The sequence below is a fragment of the Mangifera indica genome, chromosome 17 (genome assembly GCF_011075055.1).
Source record: "Mangifera indica cultivar Alphonso chromosome 17, CATAS_Mindica_2.1, whole genome shotgun sequence".
In the NCBI taxonomy this organism is placed as follows: Eukaryota; Viridiplantae; Streptophyta; class Magnoliopsida; order Sapindales; family Anacardiaceae; genus Mangifera; species Mangifera indica.
This window is the reverse complement of record NC_058153.1, coordinates 976262-991696: the sequence shown is the minus strand read 5'-3', so window position 1 is coordinate 991696 and position 15435 is coordinate 976262. Positions and strand designations below refer to the sequence as shown.

General features: G+C 36.3%; 3 protein-coding genes, 1 non-coding gene and 1 pseudogene across 6 annotated transcripts; 3 read left to right on the top strand and 2 right to left on the bottom strand.

Moving 5' to 3' along the window:
- Positions 1–519: 519 nt before the first annotated feature.
- LOC123199994 (E3 ubiquitin-protein ligase PUB23) lies at positions 520–1897 on the bottom strand. The gene has a single exon (XM_044615062.1). The coding sequence runs from the start codon at positions 1613–1615 to the stop codon at positions 602–604; it is 1014 nt and encodes a 337-aa protein (XP_044470997.1). The 5' UTR covers positions 1616–1897; the 3' UTR covers positions 520–601.
- Positions 1898–3409: 1512 nt separating this feature from the next.
- LOC123199993 lies at positions 3410–6307 on the bottom strand (annotated as a pseudogene).
- A 135-nt stretch (positions 6308–6442) lies between these two features.
- On the top strand, positions 6443–9727 carry LOC123200134 (probable beta-1,4-xylosyltransferase IRX9H). Of its 3 annotated transcripts, none has more exons than XM_044615274.1 (5): positions 6443–6808; positions 7151–8127; positions 8813–9062; positions 9150–9358; positions 9482–9727. In XM_044615274.1, the coding sequence occupies exons 2-4, from the start codon at positions 7223–7225 to the stop codon at positions 9318–9320; spliced, it is 1326 nt and encodes a 441-aa protein (XP_044471209.1). In that variant the 5' UTR covers positions 6443–6808; positions 7151–7222; the 3' UTR covers positions 9321–9358; positions 9482–9727. The 3 variants fall into 3 exon arrangements, with proteins under 3 accessions (XP_044471209.1, XP_044471208.1, XP_044471207.1); XM_044615273.1 differs by having other exon boundaries at positions 7148–8127; XM_044615272.1 differs by having other exon boundaries at positions 6986–8127.
- Positions 9728–10325: 598 nt separating this feature from the next.
- On the top strand, positions 10326–10407 carry TRNAS-CGA. Its single transcript has one exon. It is a non-coding gene; the product is annotated as a tRNA-Ser (tRNA).
- A 1870-nt stretch (positions 10408–12277) lies between these two features.
- On the top strand, positions 12278–15249 carry LOC123201061 (protein NRT1/ PTR FAMILY 1.2-like). Its single transcript, XM_044616514.1, has 4 exons — positions 12278–12624; positions 12716–12933; positions 13162–13718; positions 14382–15249. The coding sequence occupies exons 1-4, from the start codon at positions 12513–12515 to the stop codon at positions 15247–15249; spliced, it is 1755 nt and encodes a 584-aa protein (XP_044472449.1). The 5' UTR covers positions 12278–12512.
- Positions 15250–15435: the final 186 nt, after the last annotated feature.

Genomic DNA, 15435 nt, shown 5'->3' with positions numbered 1-15435 from the left:
GATGTGGGACTGATGACAGGGCAATTACTTGAATTATAGATTTAAGTTATGGACAACATAAATTATCAAAAGGTAATAATTAATTTTGTTATCAACCCCTAACAAAATTAAATAGGTTATATATAAAATTAGATTTGATTTTAATTATATAAAATATTAATTTTTTTTAAAAATTTAATATAAAATCTTAAATCCAAATCTTATTATTATATTTAAATATATATATTATTAAATATTACGTATTTAAATATTAAATAAATTAAATTATATATTTAATTATAAATTTTATAAAAAATTTTAATATTATTTTTAAATAATTAATTCGATTTGATCATTGAATCAACTAATTTAACTATCAATTAAAATAGATTATTTCTTCTAATAAATTAATACCCTATCTAATTTAAAAACATTAAATTAATCCATAACTGATATTAGTTTTAATAAATATTACTTAATTGAATTTTAATTATTTGTTTAAACAACTCTGTTTCGTTATTATTTGTTCAATTTTCTTTCGTACCAAACAAAAGCTATATTTCAGAAACCGTCGATTATTAAAAAAATTATTACAATAAAATAGGCCCCACAAACAAATCAATCACAGCTGTTGATGTTCTTCCTCGTTCCCATCGAGTCCACCATACTCATTGAGCGCCTTCAGTAGCTGGGTCCCTTTTCTCCTTCCTCTAGCGGTGCAATCACCTTGCAAGGCCAGAGCCACAGCCCGCGCCACTTCCTCCGGCGGCGCCGCCAACACGATTTGATCTCCTCCGCCATAAATCACAGCGATCACACTTATCGCGTACTCCTTCCCCCTTCCGGCCATTTGTCCCATCATTGTCACCATCACCGGCACGGAGAGAGCGTGAGCTCTCACCTCCGCTGCGCCCTCCGCCACCGTGCACATGAGCTCCAGCGCAGCCAAAGCTCTCTCCCCCGCCGCACTGTCCAGCTCCGCCACCACTTCTATCACCGCGCCAACCGCTCCTGCCTCCACTGCCACGTGGCGATTGCTCTCCGCAAGACAAAGCGCTAATAAAACTTTAGTTGCCGGTTTTGCCCCTGCTTTGTTTTTCAAATTAGCAACGACCCCGCGCATCAACTCGGGCTGGCACGCATGGTCGGATGGCGGGTTCGGTACCAGGGAACGTTCCAGAAGATAAAGCGCGGCGAGCTGATCTGACTGAGACCCAGTAGTGAGTTGGAGCTCTGCTAAGTGAAAAAGTTCTTGGAGGCTAGTGTATGGGATTGGAGGTGGCAATGGTTTAGGCGGGAGGTAGATGGGTTTGGGGTTGGATAGGGGTTCCGGGTCGGGCTGGGATTGTGGGTGGATAGGTGAAGTTGGGAGAGGGAAAGGGAATTTCCACTGAGTAAAGCTTTGGGAGGTGGAGGAAGAAGAGGAGGAAGATTCAGGTGGATGGGTTGATAATGGTGGTTGCGGGGGCGGTGGTGGCAGCGGTGGACGAGGTGTTTGTTGAGGAGTGAGTGGAAGAGGAGGGGATTGAGAGTTGGTGGGACTGAGTACAGATTGAGTGCAGTGACGAAAGAAGCCACAAGAGAAGAGTGGACATGGCTGGGTTTTGAGTTTAGGATGATGTTGGTGAGTTTTCATGGTGGAAGAGAGTGGAGATGCTGGAGAGATGTTGAAGGGTTTGGGAGAGAGCAGTGAAAGGTGAATAATAATGGAAGTTTGAAAGAAGCGGAATGGAAGTGAGCTCGTGACACTGTCAGGCTGTGGCTCAGAAGCACAGTCTGTCTGACACAACACAACCGCTTCCAAAACGTGTCGTTTTCAATGAACGAACCTGATGTCTCATCGTGCTTCTGTGCTCCGCTGTTCGGTCGACAACACTACCCGGTAAAAATAAAAATGGTAATCTGCTTTCAGCTTTTACAGCGGACTTTCTCTTGAGGACAAACCCAACTGACATGGGGCAGTTGTAAATTGTAGTCAGATTATCATCATTCTTAGTCATGGTACATTCAATCGTGGTCCACTTCGAAAGATTTTTGTTGGCTTTCACCGTTCAGGTGGTGATTGAAACGTAAGTAAAATAATACTAATAATAAAATATGTAATTTCGTATATATTATAATATTATATATATATATTATCATATAATTTAATATTTAATATTTTTAATTTAAAATTATTTAATTATATGATATATATTTAAAATATGTATACATATTTTTATTATAATAAAATTGCTAACATCCTAATACTATAATAGTAATCTTTTTAATATGAGTAATATTATTTACACAAATAATATATACAATTTTATTTTTAAATAATGACATATCATTATATAATCTAGTAGTTTTAAATCAAAAATAAAATAATATCCAAATGAAAACCTTTTGTCTTTATATAAGACAAAAATGATTTCATCTTTGCATTTAAAAAAGACGGTCGGTGAATGAAGTGAGAATTAATAAGAGGAAGAGAGCTAGTAGTTGAAAACGACGGATCGTCGTCGAAGAGAAGGAGAAAGGAAGCTTGTTGCAATTGAAAATTTCTAGATAGTTGAAGGGGGGGGGGGGGGGGGGGGATTGTATATGGGAAAAAGTTTGCAACCCTAGAGTTGAAAAAAAAATAAGTTTTTAAATCTAAAAAATATAAGGTTAAGAGATAAAACTAAAAATTTCAAAATTTAAAGATAATCTAAAATATGAACTTAAATAAAATTTTTAAATGATAATTTTACCTGTAACAAAAACAATCAAATTTAATATATGAGTGGATTTTTAAGAGTTTTTAAAATTAATAGGTGTGAATTTGAATTTACACTAAACCTTAGGTGTGAACAAGTCTTTTAGCTTTTAATATATAAAGAAAACGTAATTATCGAATTATCTCTTGTATTATCTACACTATAAATTTGGTAATAAATAAGTATTACTTGATAATAAAATATTACTAAACCAAACAAATTAATATCTATTATAAAATATAAATTATCAAAATAATTTTGTATTTTTTCGAACCAAATACACCTTAATTTTAACAAATATAAAACTATCTATAATAGAGTTGCAAATGAATCAATTCTCATCCAAGCTGGTTGCAAATAGGTTCATATTGAGCCAAATTTAAGTTTGCTCTTAGCTGAGCCCAAACTCACGACTGAATTTGAATTCGAATATAATATTAATAAATTTTTAAAACTTGAAATTTTGTAATTACATCCCAAAAATCTTAATCACTGATTTTAAATATATAAATAACTGGTAACCATATAAATTAAGGGCCAACTTGACATAAGGGGAAATGAATTAGTGCCAGAGAAGTGAGGCAAGATCATAGGTAAAATTTTATAGCTATAACTAGTCAATTTCCTCATGCTAGCTTAGCACATATGATCTTTAAATGTTGATGTGACCAAAAAAATGAAAAAGAAAATAATAATAACCACCATAATTATAAGATTAAGAAGAATTTTCAGAAAACAAAGAAATGTATATCAAGGCATCTGCTGGAGATTGCCAGTAGCACATCAATAAAAGAATCTTCAAGGATGCTATTTGTTATAGAAATACCTCATTTGATTTTCTTGATACAGTTGCAATGATCTTTTCTGATTCCAAAGGAAATACAATTGACCATAAATCCCCAGACTCAAAGCAGAAATCATCATCAAGCTCACCAATGCTTATCAGATGACCTTTGATAATGCCACTATCAGCCTCAACAGAATACCAGTATATGTTTGAGAACTCTTGTTGAAAAGTAGTTCTAGCTTCAGGAGTTCTGGGATATAATCATATAAATGCACTTGCTTGTCAGCATCAACTAGTAGATGGATGCGCGGTTCAGTTGAATCTGTAAATGGTAGTGGTATAATTTGCAGTACAGAATGACCAAGATTCAAAGAACAAAGCTCCTTTCCAGTGTAAGTATCAACAAAAGATAGCACAGCTGGTGCATTTGAACTATATCAGCACTTGCCAACAACGAGAACAGATGGGTTTTGATCCATTGCATGATGATGAGGGACCTGCCACTGATACAAATTTAGCCCTGTTGGACAATCACACACTTCTGATTTCTGCGAGGAAGGCAGTAAAACAGACTAGACAACCCATCCATCTCCACTGTGTAGGGCAAAAATTTTCCCTACTTTAGTAAGTACTATGATCAGCTTTTGGAAACCATTGTGGTCTCTGGTCAACTTGCTCTTCTTAGAACTTTTTAACCTATTTGCTTGTATGGCTACCGCATCTTCAGGACTTGCAAGCATTAAGGTCCCTTTAAGCTTCAGAATGTGTCCCTTCTCAATAGCAGCACCATGTTAAAATCCTGTTGACAGAGGGTAATAGATCAAATGTATGCATCAGCGTTTTCAAGAAATAAATGGAGCAGTAAAGTTATACAACCATTCAGAGAACTGCTCAAGGTTCTCATCTTGACTAAAACATTTTAAATAGTAATACTAAGAAATGGAGAGGAAATATAATAATAATTTATTCATCATTGTCTTTCGCACTTTAGAAAAGGACACCAGAGCATCTTAATCCATGATTTGATAGCAGTAACAAAACAACATCAACCAACTGGACAAGAAGTTTTTCTTTGAATCCAAATACAAGTTAACATCACTAATAGGAAAACAAAAGCACAACAATCGCATGTTCATAAACATGAATATACAATCATAACTTTATTGAAAACATTTCAAGGAAACTCATACCTTAAGCCAATCAATGAGGTTATGCTCCACTTTTGCCACTGACACAGCTTTATCCACAGGGAGTTCCGATGTCATGACATCTATTATTGAGGCGAGACCATCTTCCCTGTTCCAGACAATCTTACCCTGTTGCAGTAACATAAGTGAATGATGATCTTCCATGACAATCAAGGCACTAAATCCATGAGACCTATTTGGCCTGATATAATTGTTTATGAAGACCTTATGAACGAACCCCCTTTGCAGGTCCATTTCAACGATTTCTTTAACCAAATCACTGTTCTAGTCATCACTCAGCTTTACTTGAAGGTGAATCTTATTGCTTCCATGCTGAACCACAGCAAATGCTTCTTTGTGTTCAGAGATTGAGAGAATATCACTAACTACAGTTGCATGATCAAATTTTTCTACGACCTGCAACTTGTCTTCACCTGTCACTCTTATAATTAAGCTTGAGGGTATTGATTTTTAAAGTAAACATCCCTGTTAGTGTTGAAGGTAATATCATTGCTGTCCCTGTAGAATCCTTCACAAGGCTTGAAATGTATGTTTGATGAAAGTTTATATTCCCATTTTTTAAGCTTATTGTCACCAAAATTGACCGAGTGGTATCCAAAGCCACCAGTGTCTCACTTGAAAGTAATGCTAGTTAACCAAAAAACCCACCAGAAAAGTCAGCTTTTTCATGCTTCAGCAACTCCCCATTCATAGCATTGATTTCATATGCATGAAACTGAGTTGAAGAGGCAAACCCTACCACATATATATTATCAATATCATTAAGTGGAATTACCAGCTGAACCTCTACACTGCAGACACAAAAGAACACAAGATATCAGTGGCACTCTGATGTCCAACAAGTTCAACTTAAAGAGACAATTTGAGAGATGAAACTCCAAACTAACCTCCCAGCTGCAAAATCCTTCATCCAAAGGACCTCACCATCTATGCTTGAAACACCATGAACAGATCCTTTAGCAGAGACAATGATCACATTACCCTTGTCATCTTTCAAAGTTTTCAGCATTCTCCATTTCAATTATAGACATAATCTCCGAATTTTGGCAGAAAGTTACAGTAAACTTATATATATGTGCAAACTACCCGGCGATCGTTTAGAAGATCAAGCGAAGCTATAACATTCTCTACCGTGGACACCAATATACGCTTTCGACCGGTCTTTCGCGCGTGAAACACTGGGTGCTCCACTTTGCCTATGTACTGTTGATGCCTATATTTAAAAAGTATGCAATAATCAAAACGAAAACCTAAAATGAGCGAAACAAACTATAATTTGAACTTCAATTAATTGCGTTAATGAGTTACCAGTCCATCAGGCCGACCGACCTGATCTTCGTAAAGCGAATAGATGGAAATTGCGCATGATAAAAATAGTAGAATAAGGAGAAAAACTCTGGTGGCCATGAATATGGCAAATTACTCCCTGTACTTTGTGCCATTGAGAAGAGACAGACCGAGAAGACGAGGACGAATTTGTGAGAACTTTAAAGTGAGCTGCGTTCACCAAGAACAGTAACAGTAAAATTATGAATCCATCAAACTGACTCTGTAAGCATCTAATATTATTCTTCAGTGGATCGCACCAATTATCTAAACGATAAAATTATTTATCTTATTAATAATATTAATAAAACATTAAAACTTGAATTTCATTTGAATTTGATACAGTAAATTTGAACCCGCCTCGAATTAACCCATTCGAGAATCGAGATTAGTCAGCGTGGTTTCACGGGGTTCTAAATTCCAAGTGGCATGCAAAATCCATCAAACTCGCCGTGACATCATCATCCATTTATAAAGCAACGCAAATATCTACCGCTTATTCTCGTGTCTGATGAGTTCTCGTGATCGGGAGAGACAAGATAGTGAAATATCACGGTCTTTTTTTTCAGCCACTTAAAAAACTAGCTCAGATTCCAAAATGACTCTGCAAATCCTATTTTTACACTCGAGTTGACCTCAAAACATCGAAAAGTCTCGGCCTTTCTTAACGGGAATATCCAAAGCACTGATATTTGTCGCTAGTGAGCAGAACAATGCCGTTTGTGAATTTTAGTTCAAAAGACCGAAGACCCTTTTGGCCTTGTTCGGTAATCCCGCATCCCATTTCATTTCAGTCAGATTTTAAAGTAATTTGCTTCTAAAACTTCTTGTTTCCAGGTCCTCATTAGTGTTATTAATGGTACTTTTGTTTGATTTGAAATGGTATTTAAGGGTTTTTTTGATGCTTCGACTTATACTTATATGTTCCGTTTATTGTAAATCAGAGCTTGTCTAGGATGAGTGGATGGAGACTTTGCATTTATATAATGCTGGCAATACTAGTTTTTCTTGATCTTTACTATTATATATGATGGGCATTAAGGTATTGTTGAGTTCATAAATCAAGTAAGAATAATGAGACTCTGCTGGATTTGAATGTTTTTCAGCAGCAATGATGATGTTAAATGTTTGCAAGGAGATATTTAGTGAGATAGTAATATTGGATTGGGTTTTTTGCTTCAATGGCATCTATTAGAAGAGCCTTGTCTCCAATTCCTAGACCGGGAACTTTATTAAATGGGAAAGCCATTTCAGTTGCTTCACCTTTATCAAAGACCTCATCTTGTACTCAGAATCACCCTTCAGCTTCCAGTGGATTCTTGTCTTCTCTGTTCAGTTCACTGGACCCTCAAGTTTCGATTCTTGGTGTTTCCTCACCCAGACCTTCCAGACCCCTTGAGAGGTCAAAACCAAAGGGGCAAATCTGGAGGAGGGCTGTTTTTCATGGCTTGATTTGTTTTGTGGTTGGGTTTTTTGGTGGACTCACTTCATCTGTTTCTGTGAATATGTCAACGAATCTTAAATCAAAGCAACATGCATTCACCTTTGAGATGGTTTCTGCAGTTGGAAATTTTCAAACATACGATGGTCCAACAAAAAATGCAGCACTGCTGATAAATAGTGAAAGTACCAAGAGTAATGCAACGATAGAATCACAAGGGAAGGAACTGAGATCAGTATATGTATCTAATGATAACCCTGCTAATCAATCAATTCCTCAAGATTCAGCTTTGGTTTATCGAAAGCTTTTGATAATTGTGACCCCCACATACACTCGACCATTTCAAGCTTATTATCTAAACCGTTTGGGACACGCATTATGGATGGTCCAACCTCCTCTGTTGTGGATAGTTGTGGAAATGACCTCCCAATCTGAGGAAACAGCTGACATTCTAAGAAGAACTGGGGTTATTTACAGGCATCTTGTTTGCAAAAAAAATCTAACTGATGTGAGAGATAGAAGAGTCTACCAAAGGAATGTGGCACTATCTCATATTGAAAATCACCGTCTTGATGGCATTGTCTACTTTGCTGATGATGATAATGTATATTCTACTGATCTTTTTGAGCAACTGAGAGAGATCAGGTACATTTTCTTGCTAGAGGGCTTATAATTGTCGTTATTTCAGAAAATTACCTTTTAGGTGAAATAGTAACTTAGCATGGTATTAGAATAAGATGTGTTGATTTCAGATCCCTATATATGATCACATGCTGACATTTGTATTTGCATTTTTAATTGTCTGTTGTGCCTGAATTTAGGCTGTTAGCCACTTAGCATAGACTTAAACTATGTTTGGATAAGGCACTGGAGTGAAGTCGTAATTGATAGTAAAAATGGATAACTCTATCAATTGCTAGGTTGCTGTCATTGGTACGCTTGATCTTTAAGCATGTACTCTACGAACCCGGAATTTCTATAGCATGGCTCAGAGTATTTTGCATCTAGAATTTCAAAGATTTGCTTCCATCATATGGTTTCATCAGCTTTATTGGGCATATTATCAGAACTTGTAGCACATGTGCATTTGATTCATAACTTCTCTAAAATGATTGAGTTTCTATCTGCGCATTCTTCTAATTGTCTCCTTAGGAATTTTCTCTTTAGCATGGTCCTAGTTGTCTTTCTCTGCTTGCAGCACTTGCTTATTGGTAATAGGATCTATTGCAAATTTGCTATACCTGCTCGCCTGAAACCAGATATCTAACTAAAATTACCTCTTTTTCTGGAGATCTTGTTTCATTGAGGATCATTTTATGTTAACATGCAGGCGTTTTGGAACATGGGCAGTGGCCAAACTAACAGAAAACGGAGTCGAAGCTGTCTTGGAGGGGCCTATTTGTAATGGAACTCAAGTCATCGGATGGCATCTAAATGAACCAAGTAGGAGGTTTCGGAGATTCCATGCTGCAATGCCAGGGTTTGCCTTCAATAGCACTATTCTCTGGGATCCAAAGCAATGGCACCTACCTACCTTTGAACCTATTCGGCAGATTGATACAACTAACGATGCGTTTCAAGTGAGTATCTCTTTTTTAATGTTGGTTGCTCATCATCCATTCCCTTGATTGACTTCGAATAGTAAGCTTGTTGGTATCAATTTGCAGGCAAGTACATTTATTGAACAAATTGTGGAAGATGAAAGCCAAATGGAGGGCTTGCTGGAGAACTGCTCCAGAATCATGGTTTGGCTTCCACCTTCTGAGTCATCGATCTCGTTCTATCCTCAGAAATGGTTCTTGAAGAACAATCTTGATGCCATTGCCTCGCTTGCATGAAGTTCTTGACGTGGAAGAAGTAAATTTGAATGGTGAAGGTAAGTGATTCAGATTTCTCACTTCAAGTTGTTTAGTTGCCACAGGAATTAGAAGTGACATTTCATACATGATCATGTTTATATGCTAACCCAATTCCAACCTCTCTGTGATTTTTCATGTAGATGATTTGTGGTCACAACTAAGCCCACGTTCAGGTTGATGCCTGCTTGGAGTTCTCATTAATGTGCAGAGGGGCTGCTTTGCACACCCCTTTTTTCTTGTCTGGTACAATTGCAGGGTTATCCTTTTGAAATGGGTTGCCTCTTTTATTTAAAGAGGTGACGTTTTATGTGGCCAAGTTGGATAGGCTGTTCAACTGTAAGACAAGCAAAAGCAATAAGCTTATTTGTTTGGTGTTCTGTCTTTTTCATATTCAGTAAAGAAAGGCTGGAATGAACGGAGTTTAGTTCAAACTGATATTTGATTTGATTCAAACTGAATTTGAATTAGAGCATTAATTTAGTAGCATGACTCAAGATAAACTTGAATTATCCGATAATATTATTTATTCTATCGATGATATTATTCATCACACTAACAACCTCTTATGAGATTTTGGATCAATTTAAACAAATTTGAGTTTAAATTCAAACTAATCATTTAAGATTTGATTCGAATTCAAGGTAGTTCATATTTAGATTCAATTCAGTTTGAATCTAATTCTATTTAAAAAAAAATCATATTTGATTAGTGTAATAAACTAGTTGAAATTTGACTTATCTAAAGAATAATAAATCAAAAGATCAAAAAAATAATATTTTATATACTAATGAATGAATACTAATAAATATTAATAGATTAATATATTATTATATAATCGAGTAATTTTAATTTAAAGATAAAGCAAAATTATTCTAACCAGAAATTGCAAATCAAAATTTCTCTGCATCTCATTGTACGTTTCATTTTGCAAGTTTTGAGAAGCTCTTGTCATATAAATAAAACGTTTTCAGCGAAATGAGCGAAGTCGATATGTCCGAGTGGTTAAGGAGACAGACTCGAAATCTGTTGGGCTTTGCCTGCGCAGGTTCGAATCCTGCTGTCGACGATCCATTTTCGCATTTTCTTCTTTCTCGTTTTTGCGGTAAAATTCTGATTCCACGCCACAGAATGAGTGCATGTCACTTCATTCTTCTCCTCTCTTCTTCAAATTGAATTCCTTTCTCTCAGTCCTCCATCCATAACAATGATCAAAACTCTCTTCCTGAGTTACCTTTCTTCCGTTTCCCGTTCAGAAATGGTGCCCAACTTAGACATCATCCTCCTTGCCTTTCTACACGGCTCCTTAATCGCCTGTGTTCTTCTTCTCCTCGTCTGCCTCATCATCATTCTCATGTTACTGGCATCCACTCTGTCGCTCTTGTCAGTCATCGCCATTGATCTCTACGCAATCTTTTCGATTTGTTCTCCGTATTTTGAGACAGTGGAGGCCGATCTTCATCTGGGTTTTGTTCTGATTCTTTGCATGATTCTGCGTTATGGCATTGCTGTTGTCTCGGCATCAGGCCCCTGGCTCCGACGTTTGGTCCCAGAATTCAAAGAAAAGGCCAGACTTGTCATCGCCCACTTGAATGCCCAGCCTGTCAAGGCTTGAAGATTCTGAATTGAAGTTCTTCAGATTAACAGTTTTTCTGGCTTCAAGTGGTGGGCATTGGATTGAGAGGAGGCGCAGGATGTATAGAATTCTCCAGTCCACCGGCCAAAATGTAAAATCCTCTTGTAGATTCTTGTGATTTAACTTCATTGGTTTCTTTCTAGTGAGAAAGCAGATCATGTAATTGGACTTGATTTCGATGACAAAATGATAACTTGAACATTCTGAATTAGTATGGATGAAGAATTTGAATGCTTTGTTTCAAAAAAAAAAAAAAAAAGTAACGTAAATTATATGTAACAGGACTCACCACACATTTGGTCATCCCTTGGAGGAGTAAAGGGGTGGAAACCTCCCCTCAATTTTGTTTCTGGAGATGGCAACGTTAGAATTATATGCACCCAACTCAATTCAACCATTATGGGAGACTAGTTCAACAACTTATCATCTTTTTCTATGATGTTATTGTTTACCATCAATTGAACCGAACTTAAACTTGAGTTAACCATTTTAAATTTGAATCAAGTTTAATATATCATTTGTTTGATTTTGGTTTATCTTAAATCCACCCTTATATACGAATTCAACCAAGCTGAACTTGAATAAGGGTCAATTTGAGTTTAACTCGAATTTAAAATTGTTAACTTGAATTTGATTTTAATTTGATTGATTGGTAATTAGTGACATCAAAGACGAAGATGACAAGTTATCAAAGAAAAAATAATAATTCTTAGAAAAAAAATAATTGAGTTTGATGTTGAATTATAAGTAATACTATGTATACCCAGTTTTAATTATTTAATTAGGTTTTTAAATAATATATCATTATATAATTATATGATATTTTATTTTTTAAGTATTTAATTAGGTTTTTAAATAATATACCATTATATAATTAATGATATTTTATTTTAAATTTAAAATCTCTATCATGCAAATCATGCAACGAATTCAACGGAACATTCTAAGCTTCCCATATCACATGAAAAACATTGAAGATTACAAAATGGAGAATTGATGATTTGCCTTATTGCTTACTACCAATAATTTAGTTTATTTCCGCAATGCGAGGAGAGGAGTTATCAGCATTAGTGCAATGCCAATGAGATATTTACATTTCCATCATGCCATGAACAACACAACAAACTCTTCTAATTGCATTGATTTTCTCTTCATTATTCAAAAGAAAGATTGGGAATTGGGGACCAACCAATTAGTCAATTACATTGTTATAATTAAATCATAACCGGGGACCAATTACATCACTTAAAAAAAAAGATGAGCAGAGACGGTGGTTGAGAAGTCCTCCAAGGCTGGCTGCCCTCTTTGTCTCCTCCTATAAACAATTACTTTCAGAATGTTGCTCAAGTTCATGACTAAAGCCATTAGCTCATGGTGCTCTTTTTTTATCTGTTTAAATTTTCCTTTAAAGAAAGTGAGTCCCCCATCTGTCGGTTACACAGGCAACTTAGAAGAAGGATCATTAGCTAATCTTTCTGTGATATTGCTTGCCGAGTGTCCACAACTCTTCTCACTTTCATTGCAGATAGCCGACTCAGATGGGAACTGAGAGATCGTCTTCTTCAGATGAGAAGAAACTGATTATGGAGCCTCTCTTGAGCGATAATCCGAACCCAAAGGGAGGCCTCAGAACTATGCCTTTCATCATAGGTAACGCTGACATGAATCAAAACCATGCATGCTGGTTAATTTATACTAGCAGAAATTTTTATGAAGTGTTTTGGGATTCTGATTGTGACAGCAAACGAGGCATTTGAGAGAGTGGCGAGTATTGGGCTACACTCAAACATGATCATGTATTTGACAAGAGAATATAATTTGGAAACTACTGCAGCAACTATTATACTCTTCATCTGGTCAGCTGTTACTAATCTTATGCCAGTTCTTGGGGCCTTTATTTCAGATTCTTATGCCGGTCGGTACCGGATGGTCGGTTTCGGTTCCATTGCGACTCTCCTGGTAATCTCTTCCATCTCAGTTTTACTTTACTAGCCATTGTTTCCTTATGTTGGAAGTGGTGACCACTTCTTTTATAAGACTTTATTCTAACACATGCGGCTCTCGTTGCTCGGTTAGTGGGCAGAGGGCAGCGTCCTGAATAGTTACTCGTTCCTTATCATGTAGCGGATAGGGTGAAACCTCGGCTAAATTGACACCAGCGATTAGCTTTTCTTTTTCATTTTACAGGGGATGGTGCTGTTATGGCTGACAACCATAATTCCAGATGCAAAGCCTCCTCTTTGTGACCCAGCAAGCAGCATTTGTGAACCTCCAACAGCATCCCAGCTTCTGTTTTTGTATTCATCTTTAGGCTTCATGTCTGTTGGAGCAGGTGGGATAAGGTCATCCTCTTTAGCCTTTGGTGCTGATCAGTTGAACAACAGGGAAGACAACTTACAAAATGCAGGCATTTTACAGAGATACTTCAGTTGGTACTACGTTGCAGTCTCGGTTTCATCTATGTTTGCAGTGACTTGTATTGTGTACATTCAAGATAAACTCGGGTGGAAGGTTGGCTTGGGAGTTCCTGCTGCTCTCATGCTCTTATCGGTTCTTTCTTTCTTCTTGGCTTCCTCCTTTTATGTCAAGTTGAAGGCTAAAACAAGCTTGCTCACTGGCCTCGCTCAAGTCATTGTAGCCTCTTACAAAAATCGACATATGAAGTCGCCATCTCAAGCCACGGATGATAATATTTACCACATCAGGAAGAAATCAATGCTTCTATTGCCGAGTGAAAAATTAAGGTACCATTCATGTTGGTCATGATTTTGCTGCCCAAACAAAGTGTGAGACTCATTCACCTTCAGCATTTCTCATGTTTTATCGAGATGAGATTTATCTAATTTTTTTTATATTTTATCGATATAAGATTTATCTAGTTTGTTTCATACTTTGTTTAGTCTGATTTTATTTTGTGTGATTTGTCTAGTCCACCTTGGTTTTGCTTTTATATTTTAAACCCAAACATATCTTCACAAATTAGGAGCTCACATATTATTTAACAATGTGAGATTCTCAAATATATCCAATATCATTTGTGTTTTATTTATGTGGGATTTGTTTAGTATGTTTTATAATCCAAAACATTTCTTTTCAATTAGTAGCTTACACTTTATTGAATAAATTTTTTCATATAATTATCAAATGATGGGGGAAGTTCATACATACTAACATTTCTTGTGTTTTATCAATGTAAAATTTGTTTAAGGGTTTTACACTTGCCCTAACAACAAATAGGCAATCAGAATTCTTTGGGATTGGCAATCAGACGCATTTGGGATTTGTCTCCTAGATATCAAATTATATAGAATGGTCAAGAGTGATTAAGCATGTTCTTCATAATCAATTTTGGCTTTAGCTTCTATTAAATAATCTTTTTAAATCCAGTACACGAATTGTCTTTCCAGTTGGCTCAACAAAGCTTGCATTGTGAGAGATCCTCAACAAGACTTGACCTCAGATGGAAGAGCCACAAACCCATGGAGTCTTTGCACAGTAGATCAAGTTGAAGAGCTGAAAGCCCTGATCAAAGTAATTCCACTGTGGTCGACGGGAATCATTATCGGTGTTACTCTGGATCAACACTCCTTCCCCATCCAGGTGAGCACAATGGACCGAAAAATCACATCCAACTTTGAAATCCCTCCAGGCTCCTTCGGCATCTTCATGATCATTACTGTAATACTCTGGATTGCTCTCTATGATCGTATCATTATCCCTCTAGCATCTAAACTCAGTGGAAAGTCAACTTATCTTAGCTTAAAAAAGAGACTGGGGATTGGATTGTTCTGCTCTTCTGCATCCATGGCAGCCTGGGCAATTGTGGAGACTTTCCGCCGGGAAATTGCAATCAAGGAAGGATTTTCTGATGACCCACGAGCTGTAATTAACATGTCTTCGATGTGGTTATTGCCTCATCTTGTCCTGGGAGGCTTGGCCATGGCTTTCAACACCATTGGACAGTCTCAATTCTATTACACTGAGCTGCCTAGAAGCATGGCTAGCATCTCCTCCACTCTTCTTGGAATAGGAAGTTCAACAGCAAGCTTGGTGTCGAGTTTCATAATCAATGTTGTCGATAAGGTTACTAGAAGTGGAGGAAAGGAGAGCTGGGTTTCAGCCAATATCAACAAGGGTCATTATGATTATTATTATTGGCTTCTTGCTGGTTTAAGCATGGCTAATTTTATATACTTCCTGGTTTGTAGCAAAGCTTATGGTCCGTGCGAAGATGAAGGCAAAGAAAAGGATAACACGATCACTGAGGAACATTGATTTAAACTTGAATAAGAAATTCTATGTAAGAAATTGTTATTTTCTAAATAAAAATAAAATAAAATAAAATTTTATCTTTAAAATTAATTGATTTTATTAATTTTAATTATTTATAAATGAAAGTTTGAGTTTTCAATATTTAACGTATACTAATTTAAGAATTTAACAAATTTTTAGTGAGAATAA